General features: G+C 46.3%; 1 protein-coding gene across 2 annotated transcripts in view; it reads right to left on the reverse strand.

Moving 5' to 3' along the window:
- Atg16 (Autophagy-related 16) overlaps positions 1 to 13,657 on the reverse strand; it is a 95,057-nt gene that overhangs the window by 59,948 nt on the left and 21,452 nt on the right. For both annotated transcript variants that reach the window (XM_089546365.1, XM_089546366.1), the window contains exons 4-5: positions 12,759 to 12,832; positions 7,685 to 7,775 (exon numbers count right to left, since the gene is read on the reverse strand). In XM_089546365.1, the coding sequence (XP_089402491.1) occupies positions 7,685 to 7,775; positions 12,759 to 12,832 (165 nt within the window). The remainder of the gene's footprint in view (positions 1 to 7,684; positions 7,776 to 12,758; positions 12,833 to 13,657) is intronic.

Here is a 13,657-nt window from a genome sequence, read left to right on the forward strand (position 1 = left end):
CTAGGACGGCTTTAGTGTGACCCGGAATGAGGGGGTCAAAAATGTCCTGTGTGAGTTGGAGCATGGCGTCCTGTGCAGACAGATGGGGACGGAAGCCCGCCATGATGTGCAGGTGGAGGTCTTGCTCCGCCATGTGGTGGGTGAGTCGGGCGAGTGCGACTTGTTCGATAAGCTTGCCTAGGCATGAGGTTAGTGAGACGGGACGGAGATTTGCAAGTGTGAGGGGTCTGTGAGGCTTGGATATGAATAAGATTTTGGCATGACGCCAGGATTGGGGGAGAGTGCCCTCCTGCCAGCATTTGTTGAAGTACCCTGTGAGCTGGGTGATCGATTGATCACCCGAATTGTGGAGCATGCTATTGGAGATACGGTCCACTCCTGGGGCGGAGTTAGAGCAGAGACTCAGGAGGGCCACTCTGACTTCTGCTGCTGTGATCTCCACGTCGAGGTTGGCATTCAGGGTGATTGTATAGGGGGCAGGGGGTTTGAGGTACCGGGAGCTGAATGTGTTTTCTCAAGTATATCGATGAGTGCATCGGCAGAAAGGTCGGTCTTGTGTATAAGGCATGTGATGTGGTGTTGTGTGGCTGCTTCGGATTGCGTGGGGTCAATTAAGTAACGGAGGAGTTGCCAGCTACATTTGGAGGACAGATTGCTAGCCAAGCTATCGCAAATCTGTCCCCAGAGCCGCTTTTTAAGGGTCCGATTGAGCTTTTGCCCTTTCCAGCGCTCTAGGCCAGGGCTCGCGTGTGTGTGGATACATCATTTATAAGCAATGCCACCCACTGGTCGATGTCTAATGGGAGCAGCAGGGAGGGCCGCCCGTGCAGAGCGGACCGCATCCGAGTTTTTGTGTTAGGTGACTGGTCTTTCTTTGTTTGTACGGCACTGCAATGGAGAGGATGCAATGATCACTCCCTAATGTATGCCGTGTTGTGTTCCACATAATAGCAATAAGGTTGTGGCTCAATGTAAAAAATCTGGGCTGGTGTGTGCGCTGACACTATTGCCAATCCTCATGGGGGTGTTGCTGTGTATTGTGAGGCGGCACTCTTGTACAAAGGACCAGAGTCGCCAGTCTTATCCCGCAGTGGTGCAGTAGCCCCAGTCAGTATCCTTGGTACAAGAGCACCGCCTCACAATACACAGCAACACCCCCATGAGGATTGGCAATAGTGTCAGCGCACACACCAGCCCAGATTTTACATTGAGCCACAACCTTATAGGTATTACGTGGAACACAACACGGCATACATTAGGGAGTGATCATTACATCCTCTCCATTGCAGTGCCGTACAAAGAACAACCCGGCACTTACACACAAACTCGGATGCGGTCCGCATTGCTTATGAATGATGTCTCCACACACACGCGAACCCTGGCCACATCAGACACGCCCACCCTCGACACTCGCCTGGCCCACCTGTGGGAGGCTCACCATAGCATCCTAGAACGCTGGAAAGGGCAAAAGCTGAATCGGACCCTTAAAAAGCGGCTGGCTGCACTGCAAACACAAATTACTGAGCACACTGAGGAGCTGTTGAAGTCCCCTCCGATAATCAATGGATGCTTGCCAGGAAGACTATGGAGATCTCGCAGTAGCATTTCCAATGAAGCCATCACGTGAGATGGTGGGTGGTATATATTGGCAATAAAAATGGATGGTATGGAGTGTGTATTTTGCATGATTTGTGTGATCGCGCAGGGTGTCTCAGAGGTGATGTGATGGGTTTGTTGTGCAACGGAGCGAAGTATGAGTGTGGACGCCCCCGGTGTATTCGTTGTGTCCAAGTGAGCAGATGTGTAGCTGGAAAATGTGGTGGGGCTCTGCGTGTCCTGAAGGAGAAGGATGTGGGGCGTGGGAAGTGTGGGAAGGAGGAGTTGGAGAGGTGCGCACTTGCCCAGGAAGCAGCGGCAGTTTCATTGCAGAATTGATAAGGAATTAGGAGGTCGCCCCGCCATGCTAGAGCTTTGGTGGCGTGAGGGTAGGTGGGTTGGATGGAGAGTTCTGTGCGGTTGGTGGGTGGGACTGATGTGGCGGATTTGGGAGGTGTAGCGAGGGAAGGGCCTGCTCTATTGTTTGGAGGCGGGTGTTGTACTATGCAAGGCTCATCTCTAGGGTGTGCACCGTGCACGTAAATGCCGCTTCAATTTGTTGCACGAACCGTTGGGAGAGGTGGTCGATGAGGTGACTGAATTTTATCTTTAGACGCGCATCCATTTCGGCGAGTTTAGCGTCCATGTGGGCCTCTAGGGATTTAAGGTCAGTTTGGGAGACGGGTGGGTGCTCTGTTGTCCGTTTTTTCTTGGGTGGGGGTGAGGTGGGGGTTTGACAGTTGGACTCTTCCATGATTTCAGTGGGTGTTTGAGGTAGTGGAGTGTGTTGGGCGGAAGCGGTCAAGGGATGGAGGTGGGCGTCTTGATAAGAGTGGTAAGACGACTCACTTCCTCTCGCAGGGCCTGGAGCTCCCGGTCACAGGGATCCATCCAACTGTGTTGGGCAGGGGGGTCAGGGGCTTGCTGGTATTGTTGATTCTGCTGCCTGCTACTCTGCCCGCCCAGGAAAGTTGTCGACACTGTTCGTCCTGGCGGCGACAAGATGATGAGCGAGACTTGCCGGAGCAACGAACGCTGGTGCAGTCCATGTCTCGGCACGGTGTGCGGTATGTGTGCTGTTGTGGTGAGGCAGGCGGTGAGCGGCGTCCCCTGCCTTTGCATCCCCTAGTACCCATCATGTGGGCGCCTTCACATAGTATACAAGTTGGGGTGCATGTTGAGGTGTCCTCTCGTGGGTAGGGGACACCACATCTCGGACAGCTGTGCGTGCGCTGAAGGGTACACACATCTGTGCAGTGTCGTGGTTTACGACAGCTTGTGCAAGCATCCAGACGTCCTCTATATGGGGTGCAGCTGTGGAGTCCACCTCCGTAGCAGATGGTTCGGGGCACCGGACCCCCACGGAAGGTGATAAGGATCGAACTGGTCTGTCCCATGCGGCGTGCATCAATGATGGGGGCCCTAGGGATGCCCATGATGAGGTCTTCCAGAACCTGTGCCGGGGTTTCTTCCCAGTAGGCCTTAGAGATGACATTACTCCTCTTACGAGAGGGGGGGATGTAGGCGCTAACGACGTAGGCTTGGGTTCGAATGGGGAGTAGTTTGATGGCGACCAGGTGGAGTCAGTCGGCTTGGTGCGGGGTGCTCATGGTACAGGTATTGTTTAGGAGGTGGATACACAAGTTGGTGGCTTCTGGGGCTTGAAGGCCCTTGGCCGCAGCTATCAGGGCAAGACGAAGCTGGCGTGGTTGAAGGTCAGTTAATGAAAGGCCTCCGTTTGAGCAAAACACAATCTTGTAATCATACGCAGGTAACAGTGGCTGGTGCTGCAACCTTTGCGGCGCATTGAGCAAAACACAATCTTGTAATCATACGCAGGTAACAGTGGCTGGTGCTGCAACCTTTGCGCCACCAGATGCGCCGCTGGGACGCTTGGTGTACGGAATCTGCAGGTCGCGAGCCGGTGCTGGCGTTCACCTGATCCTGGATTTTCAGTGCTTCTTTCTGACGGGCGGGTACGCTCAGGATATGAATCCAATCCCTGGGATCATATTCCTTTGGGTTAATGTTCTCGCCGATCACCTGGACCTCCACGCTCTCGGTGTAGGTGAGGTCAAATGTGGCTGAGGCTTAGCACATGGTGGCGCGTGATTATCAGTGTGCACAGAGCAGAAGCCTCTGCTATGAAGGTGAAGATTGGGTTGCCAGCAGCAGCACTGTAACGCTGTATGTTCTACAGCAATTCCATCTCATCACTGCATCTTTACTTATCACTCAATAGGCAGTTATGAGATGGTCCTGCAATTCTGCTAAGGCACTGCAAAGCCCTTCATGCTTACATCTATGCTTGACGATGAGAGATTGCAATTTTGTGAGAAAGTTTTGGTCATAAGAGCAAAACCGCCCAACTTTCAGTATGCTTTGGCCTCGTTCTTTATGTTATATTCGTGTAATTTCTTTTTCTTCCTATTTGGTGCCCGCAACAGCAATCCTCATGTGACAATTGCAGCTGAGCTACAATCGGGTAAATACAGCATTTTCACAGTCTCGATACTCTAGAAATAGCGAACATATTTCAGTGCTCATGAACCAACTGTCTTGTCTTACGTAGTAAGTTCTAACTCTTTCGCTACCGCGCCATAGGCCATCGTTCGCATATGATCGATTCAAATCGCCCGCTCAAAAAAGCTAATTTTGGAGCGTTGTGGACATTCTACGCCATCTAGTTAGCGAGCTCAACAACTGCTCTTTCGATTGCAGCCTTGCTTTCAGTGTTTTGACATGAGGGGGCACCGTGAAAAATAAAACTTTGAAAGGCCACAGCAGCGTCAGCCGGAGAAAATGGCGTCCGCGTCGCCGCGCGCTCCTCAAAAGCGAAAGCTGACACCGAGCACGTCGGCCGGTTTCGGTTTCGTTTTTTGCGGCAAAAGCAGCGGTTAATAGTCGGGCAACAATGTACAAACGTCGGATTTCGGTTTCGACAGCAAGACTTCGCCTCGGGAGCCTGGAACGTCAGCGCGTACTTGCATGTAAGTTCTGTTTTCATTCGCTGTGTGTTTTCTGCGGTGCATACGGTTTGTAATTGATGACAGTGGTTTATTTTTGTGCTTCAAGGTCTTGGAAACGTATGGCGACGACAGTTTGCCAAATGCTCAAGGTCACGTCGCGTTTTTCAACCAAGACGACAGCTAGGTGTCCATATCGGCACATCGCTGCGGAGCGGCGCTCAGAGATTCGCTCGACTTCTCGACTTTTTTTTTATGCTCTTCACGGCGGAAATGATGAAGACTGTGTGAGGAAACACCAATAAGTATGCGTGGATGAAGAGTTTCAGCAAATTTGGCGTGACGGCTCATGGGAAGACGTGAATCTGTTCGATATTCTGATGTTCATTGGAATCATCATATATACATTGGAATTGTTGACCTGCCACGACTGTATCTCTACTGAAATACCAGAATAATGTATTCTGGCCCTCTGCCATCAAAAATAATTTCTCAAAATTGGTTTTTTTTCGCTTTTTTGTTTGTTTTTTTTTTGCACGTAACGGACCCGGATGATTCAGTGGCGGCAGCTTCTATTGGCAAGACTTGGAAAGTGTCCTGGCTTTTGAACCACATCAATCAAACTTATTTTATCGATCCTGATGTTTTAGAGCTTGCCTAAAATGCCAAATTTTATCAGCTGGCTTTCAGGGAGCAGCTCATTCAAGAAATCTTCGGGTATGATGAGGGAAAAGAAGTCCACGCCCCCAATCCTCCCATAGAATCCATTCAACACCAACCAAAAAGAATGAAAAAAAGAAGAAACTGCAAGCACGGCTATCAGAGAACAAGGAAGGAACAAAGATAAAACCTTATGTGAAGCACTTGTCAGTCTACCTCTGCTTCACATCTTCACCTCTGATTGCTCTTCACAGTGGCACCACAGTCATGACCCCTGACTTGACAAGCCATGGAAAGTGCAGTAAATTTTTCTCATAGCTGAAACTGTGAATAATGACAGCTATAAACATGTGCAACAGTTTGTATATTCCAGTTTTCCTCTAATCAAGTTCGGGCATAGTGCAGCCGGTAATTTTTGTTTTTGCTATATACTTTTTTTGTGTTTTTAGCAAATTTCACAAATAAATGTTCATTTACTTTTGCACACACAACTCTTCTGTTTGTTTTATTCAGAAGTGTAACTAATAAGCTACAATTTCATGCATTGCAATATGTGCTGGGTGTATTAGTTCTTGTGAAAAAAATTTTTCTTTCAGTACACTCCAAATTGTGCATTTTTCCGCGGTAGCGAAAGAGCTAAATGGTACTAGGGTACCTGTTTGGGCAGTGTGAATATCTGTGTAGTTTCTGTGTAGCAAGCATAGTATGCAGCAGTTCAGATGTCACTGCTCTTTTTTTGGAGATACAGCAAACAAACTGGTAATTGTTCTGTGAACCTGCATCCCGTAAGCTTTTGCAACCAACAGCAAATATTTTCAACACATTTGCTTTTATAGTTAAAAAATGGAAGCAAATAAGATTAAGGAGTCGTATGCGTAAAATGTGTAATTACACATGCTTAAAAAGTATTTTTTGACCTCTCCACAAAGGCACACAAACGAAATGATGCCGTTGGGTGCCCCAGGACATACGCTGCACTGTACGCGATGCGATGGTGCGGTTGTGTGGGCTGGCTTCAATCCCAACATTAGTCGTACATTTTTTCTTGAACTCTGTGGCATAAAATACGCAGTTTCTAGATTCAAACGAACAAAAATTGAACCAATCAAAGCGGCCACCACGAAACAACCCCAGCAGCACATGCGGGCCACAACTCTGCCCTTCCGTCATCCTCCACAAGCCGGGCCGCTTCCAGGTGCGCGCATATGGTAATCAAAAACTAGAGTATCATTGCCAGTCAGGTTGACAGCCAGCTGTCGACTGCATCATGGCACGACGCCGTGACGCGCCGCATGGTACTGTACTTAGTCTTCCAACCTGCGGCTGTGCGGTGGCAGCTCTCGATGACCATCAGCACATTAATTTTATGCAATGCACAGCATTACCGCTAGAGCTTTTGCCACGTGCTGACAGTCAATTCCATGAGGAAGGAAGTTAAGGGGGGAAGCTGGTCTTGAAAAAAAATCTTTGTTAATGAAGTCGCAATAATTAAATCTTCTAGAAACATGTATTTTTACGGGTTGATTCTAAACATGTAATTTAATTTTAAGTAAAACAAGTCCTTGTGCACTTATACAATGTGTTATGCAACTTTTTGCCGAGAGCTTTGAATAAATTTTGCTGCAAGAAACTTGCTAGGACACATGCCACTGGCTTGTCTTCACATCAAACTATGCAATAAAGGCAAAATTATTATCTTGCCTATCATAGAAGTTGAGTTACAGGGTCTTGAATTTGACACTTCAAAAACTGGAAGAAACTGATGATTTAAAAATCCTACAACTCACCTTCTATAACAGACAGGTTGATAATTTTACCCTTATTGCATAGCTTGATGTCAAGAGAAACCAATGGCATGCACTCTAACAAGTTCTCTGCAGTATAATTTCTTTCAAATTCTCGGCAAAAGTCACCCAACAGATTGCATAAGTGCACAAGGACTTGTTATACATAAAATTCAATTCCGTATTTGGAATCAGCACGCGAAAGTGCATGTTCCCTGAAGATTTCATAGCTGTGACTTCATTAGTAAACATTTATTTCTAAGACCCTCTTCCCCCTTTAAGTCATGTGACAATTGTGCAAGGCACTCCTATTTGGAAATGTCGCAGTGTTTCACCATGAGTTCAGATGCACAGAAATTCATAATTTCTTAATGTTTAGGAGGTTCGAATAGCTCAAATAGTGAAAAAACAGTGCAAATTAAGTAGTAAATACTAACGGCAAGCAATTCAAAATTTCTAAAATATTCGCACAGCCCTACTAATAATTGTGCCCCATTTCTCAATCCTCTGGACACCTGCTATTTGAAAGTAATATAGCAACATTCAAGCCTGGCATGATCGTACAGCACTAGTTTCAACCTTAGAAGCACGAAGACATGAATGGAAGACAGCGAAAAGCAGAAGAACGTGCTAGATGCAGTGCGTGCATGGCGCAAACACATTTTTGTCTATACGCACCTGGTTGGCGTCCCTCATGTCCTGGAGTTCCTTCATCGTGGTACTAAGGCTCTGCTTCAAGGTTCCCACCTCTGCTTCAAGCTCTAGGATCCTGCAATCCACACAATTGCAATGCACCCACCATGTAAAAGGTGGCAGGAACCCACACCTAAACACACAATGTGGGGGCAAATGACCTCAACAGCAATCCCCACGCTCAACTTTCAATGGTCACACCGGTGATCAATGTGAATGCATACTTTGGTCCAATGCCCACATGGAAGCCGCTCTAAAGCTTCCTGCTCCACTGGCCCATCTTACAGGTACTTCACTTTCCACCCTTTTCCGCCCTCTGCATCTGGGTGATCTCTAAGCCTTTCCTAAAACCACTGCTGTGTCATCATGGGTGACATCCAGAGCCAGTAGTACAGTTCCGGCACATGCTCACATGCATGTTGAATCTCGCCATTCTCTAAAAGATATTTTCAGTTGATGTTTAAAACACCCAGACAGGAGGAATGACCTTTCTGATCAGCTCAAACCATCAAAGCTTAGTTAAGAGGTTGATAACAGGCAAAATAAGCCTGCAACACCAGTGGCAATCTGTTCGCAAATTCTGTTCCCACACCTGCTTGCTTATTCATCACTGTAGCTGGTCCCAATGTTTCACAGATGTCAGCAATTCTATATTTCCCACTTTTAAATGCCTATATAATTTAAACCACATACATTTTTAAAAAAAGAGCAGGCGTTTCAAAACATTTCTGCAAAACTGGCCACTAGTGCTCAGGTGCCAGAATACTATCAGTGAAAATCGCACTTACTTCAAAACAAATATGCAGAGCAGTGTAAAAATAGAGTATCAAAAGAATTTACAACACGCTGCACTGAATTGCGGTTATACACCTACTCAAACACACATGAAAAGAAACACTCAAACAGCCCCCTTTTCGCCCGCCCTGTGCTAAACCTCTGTCATGGACCAACTAGCCTACATCTCCCTATTAACCCAATCGCTACTGCTGTTCCGTCCATGACGGCACAGCACGACCTGGGTTGTTGGAACGAATTGGCAATAACTCGCTCTGAAAACGCCGCATGCGAGAAGCTTTTATTTTATTCAGCTCTTAAGACAATCGGATATCTAGAGCAAATAAAATTTTTGAAGCAGTCAGGCGTGTGAAGTGTGAAGTGGCACTTTTCGCACTCCTGACACCTTGCACTGTTTTTTCCTGGGCTTTGAACACTAAACATTTCCTCAATACTTTCTGCTATGCTGTCATTTGGAGGTATTTGGTGATCAAAATGGCGCCATTGACAAGCCCCTAGATGTATTTGGGATGGCGTAATAGTTCACTTTCAGTTCATTTGTATCGAGGCAATATGGCCAGGTGAACGATCTTTTCAACGAGATAAACTTTAATCTCAGTGTAGCACAATCTTTTTCCGCTGGTTTTTGGTACAGTGTGTGGCTGATGTAAACAGCCAAACGCATCACACTGACGAATATTTCCTTCCTAGCTTTCGGATTTCCAAACCGGAGCTCCAGATGTGTCTGCAGTGCCAACTGCAGAGACTGAGGCCTAATTCTCACTTGCAGTATACCGTTGTACGATGTCACAACACATGTAAGCAAACATGTATAGCCATGAATGATGAAACATAACATACTATGACCTATGAAAGTCGTGACTCATAGTCATGACTCAGTCATTCTGCAATGCATCATGACTCAGCACTTTACAAGTAATGTAACGCAAGGAGTATAGAGTTTGTAGTATAAAGTACGTGTAGTCATGACACATAGTCATGATTCAATCATTCTGCAATGTAGTATGACTCAGCACTTTACAAGTAATGTAATGTAAGATGTATAGGCACCCTACGCCCGCTGGGTCCCTGAGAGCCACCTGTGGCCAGTACTGCAACGTGAAGAGAAAACTAGCCATAGGTAAAAATCAGATGTATGCGTTAAGAGACAAATAAGGCAATGTCATTAGCAATATGAATAAGATAGTTAAAGTAGCCGAAGAGTTCTACACAACTCTACACAGTAGCCAATACAATCAGAACATTAATAAGAGAGGCAGTAATGCACAGCAATGGGACATCCCGCCAGTAATGAAAGAGGAAGTAAAGAAAGCCTTAGGAGCAATAAAATTCCAATAAGGAAAGGTGTCAGGCAGAGAGACACGATCTCGCCAGTGCTATTCACTGCTTGTTTACAGGAGGTATTCCGGGGCCTGAGATGGCAACAGTTGCGGATAAGAGTTAATGAAGAATGCCTAAGTAATTCGCAATTTGCTGATGAAATTGCCTCGCTAAGTCACTCAAGACATGAACTGCAAAACATGATCAAAGAGTTAGAGAGGCATAGCAGAACGGTGGGGCCAAAAATTAACATGCACAAGACCAAAGTAATGTTCAACAGCCTAGCAAACGAACAGCAGTTCGCCATTGGTAGCGAGGTGCTGCAGGTAGTAAGAGAATGAGTCTACTTAGGGCAGGTAGTGACCACTGATCTGGATCATGAGAGGGAAATAACTAGAAGAATAAGAATGGGGTGGAGCGCATATGGCAGGTTCTCTCAGATCATGAATGGCCGTTTGCCAATATCTCTCAAGATAAAAGTATACAACAGCTGTACCCTACCTGTACTCACCTATGGGGCAGAAACGTGGAGGCTAACAGAAAGGGTTCAGCTTAGGTTAAGGACAACGCAGCGAGCTATGGAAAGAGAAATGATAGGTGTAACATTAAGACATCGGAAGAGAGTTGCGTGGGTGAGGGAACAAACGCAGGTTAATGACATCCTAGTCGAAATCAAGAGGAAGAAGTGGGCTTGGGCAGGGCATGTAATGCGAAGGCAACATAACCGCTGGTCCCTAAGGGTAACGGAGTGGATTCCAAGAGAAAACAAGTGCAGCAGGGGGCGGCAGAAAGTTAGGTGGGAGTATGAGATTGAGAAGTCCGCGGGCATATGGTGACCGCAACTGGCAAAGGACAGAGTGAATTGGAGAGACATGGGAGAGGTCTTTACCCTGATGTGGACGTAGTCACACTGATGATGATGATGAGTAATATCAATTGCGTTTTTGAATTTCAAGTGTGAATTGCACCTTCAAAACAGACATTATTTCTACGGTCCTTAGCGTATTTACTTGATAAGAACATGGCACTTGAATATTGATATTTTAATCTGTTATGACACTTGTTACAAATTTTTCACATCCCTACAAAATATCACCTGCTAGTATTTTGCACTGGAAAACTAGCCAATCCTCCTTCTTAAGGCCTGAATGTACTATTTAGGGAGAAAATATTTCACTTCAATGGAAACTAAAAGTGCCGCGCAAATACAGTCAATTTTTGTTCTCAGTAGAAATGAATTCTACGGCTCTTTCTGGGAACGCTGATGTTTTACTAGCAGCAAAATATACGTGTGTTGCCAAAAAATTGGAAATAAAAGTGTTCCTGCTTCCTGCCACTCAATTCAAACTGATACCATCAAGGCCGAAAAGGACTCCATGATTGGAAGTCAATGACACCGTGTCCTAGTCCCAGGGATACCCATGCAGAAAACTGTCCCGATGCATTTGCAGTTTGCTCATGAAAACAGTAGGTGGCAGTGACACCTGTATCTCACTGTATTTTTATTTTACTGTTTCTCACGTAAAAATGCTTCATTTTCAGTAAAATCATCACGGTAACCTATCGACACGTGCCACCTTCGATTCCTCTGTGTCCCTTTAAATGTGCTACAGGCAGAAAACACCACTAAACATATTCAAATCGTAAATTGTGGCGCTTAACATCCCGAAGCATTGAATGGGCTATGAAGGACGCTGTAGTGGAGGGCTCCAGATTATTTTAGACCGCCTGGCGTTTCTTAACGTACATTGACATCGCACAGCAGACGGCCACTTTATGCATTTCACCTCCATCAAAGCGCGGCCACCACAGCTGGGACTGAACCTGCGTCTTCCGGCTCAGTAGCCGTCAAGCCACTACAGGGGGTACCAGAGGCTTTCAGTACTTGAATCAAAGTACAGTAGCCGACCGATATTTCAGACTCCAATAATTCGGACTAGCGCGGTATTTTGGACTTCGCTGAAGAACCGTTGTGCACTTCATAGAAACGTGTACATTTTCACAACCGATATTTTGGACTTTGCGGAGTCTAAAAGTTAATTTTTCGGAATGAAATAGACGCCAACAATATTGCAGTGATAGTTTTTCAACCGAAAGTTTGTTATTTCGGCCTAATACAGACGCGAGCAGGCATCGCTGTCACTACCAACTCATTTGCCGCCACCGTGAAAGGTGCCATCTTGGATTTAAACGGAATCGGCTTGGCGGGCGCAATCGGACTGGCTTGGATAGGCTTGGCTATTCGTTCTCCATCGTTGCCTATCGAGATAATGAGATGCTCTCCATTGCCATCGAGATGGCCTACAAGGGGCGTGCGATCGCATTGAAAACGGTACAGCGGGACAGCTGCAGCATCCGCAGTGGCTTGGACGACGCAACCCATGGTGCCGGGCAGCAAGTGTGGTAGACTGGGGTTAGTGGGGGGGGGGACTACATTCGGAGGCGCTCACTTCCGCTCGCATTTTCCCGTGGGATATCCATGGGTTACCTCTTAGTCTTCGTGAACGTCATTGCCCCATGCAAACTGACTGTTCTTGCTTTGCGCAATGAATGCATTCATTCACGGCATGACCGTGGCCGCGTCGCACTAACCGGTATCATAATGAGATAGGGTGCGGACATGAAGAAAGCACGGCTATGACTCAAATAGTCTAATATTATCGCTAGTAGGCGGAACATGGGGAGCGGTGATTTTCACCATTTTGAAAGCCGGTTTATCGCAGAAAAGTTTGTTTTTAAGTTCTCAGATTTTTCGGACTATTCGATTATTTGGACCATTTTTCGGGTCCTGCCGAGTCTGAAAAATCGGTCAGCAACTGTATACATTCACATCTGGTGACCATTGGTTCACATGACTGCATGCCATCATTTCTCATTTTTCTTGCAGGCAAGAGGACACGAGCACAGCTGGACTGCAAAGCTGGAGCAAGGAGGGTGTGCTTGCCTTGCCTCCTTCTGGTGGAGCTGCCGTTCCTTCTCCTCTAAGCTGTTCTTGACGTCGATCAGCTGCTGCGAGTGCTGCAAGACAAAAAGAGAGCATGTGCCTCCACAACTGATGCGATTCCAAGACCCAGTGACAACATCAAAAGGTTAGCTACTGCTCATTGCCGAGCACTCCATTTGCCTTTATTCTGCATACACCAAACGCTTACTCTTCACATTAACAAATGGGCTCAATACACGCCCAAAGATACTCAGCCAATCCTACTGTGGCTATACCACCAGTATAGCATTCAGATTTTTTTGCGCATGTTACTTTCATCAAATTTTGCTGACAATCTCTTATGCCACAACCAGTGACCTCACCTGCACTTAACATATGTGCCCCAGTACTAACTAGCACACAACTCGAACTGCGGTTCTGAGCCATCCTTTAGCTCCCTCGAAAGCCAAAACCAGGCCAGGCCATTAATTAAAAGAACAATCCATCTCCTTGCAACCTCTTGACATGCACATTCTGAAGCCATGCTATCCATTGAAACACCTTTAAAAGCAAAGCCTACACATAAAAGGGACAGAAAAATTATTTACTGCAGCACTTTCAATAGTTGAAATGAGAAATACCTGGGACAAACCAATGCAAGAAACAATAGCCCTGCTGTTTCAGGACACACAAAAGAGTCGTAGAGCGACAACTTAGTGACAGCAATTTTTCGGTCTGACAGTGACACCAGACGTGACAAAATTTTGTCCGACTACTGACCACGGAACCTAGAGTAACTGCAAAAGTAAAGAAAGAAAACAACTAGTACATCAGAAAAAGATTAAATTTGCTGAGAATAAAAAAAAAATCTGCAGCCAGTCATGGAGCGAGTTTTGAATGGATTTACAAGCGGAAACCAC

Source organism: Amblyomma mixtum, chromosome 5, assembly GCF_055824585.1.
Source record: "Amblyomma mixtum isolate Tamu chromosome 5, ASM5582458v1, whole genome shotgun sequence".
NCBI lineage: Eukaryota > Metazoa > Arthropoda > Arachnida > Ixodida > Ixodidae > Amblyomma > Amblyomma mixtum.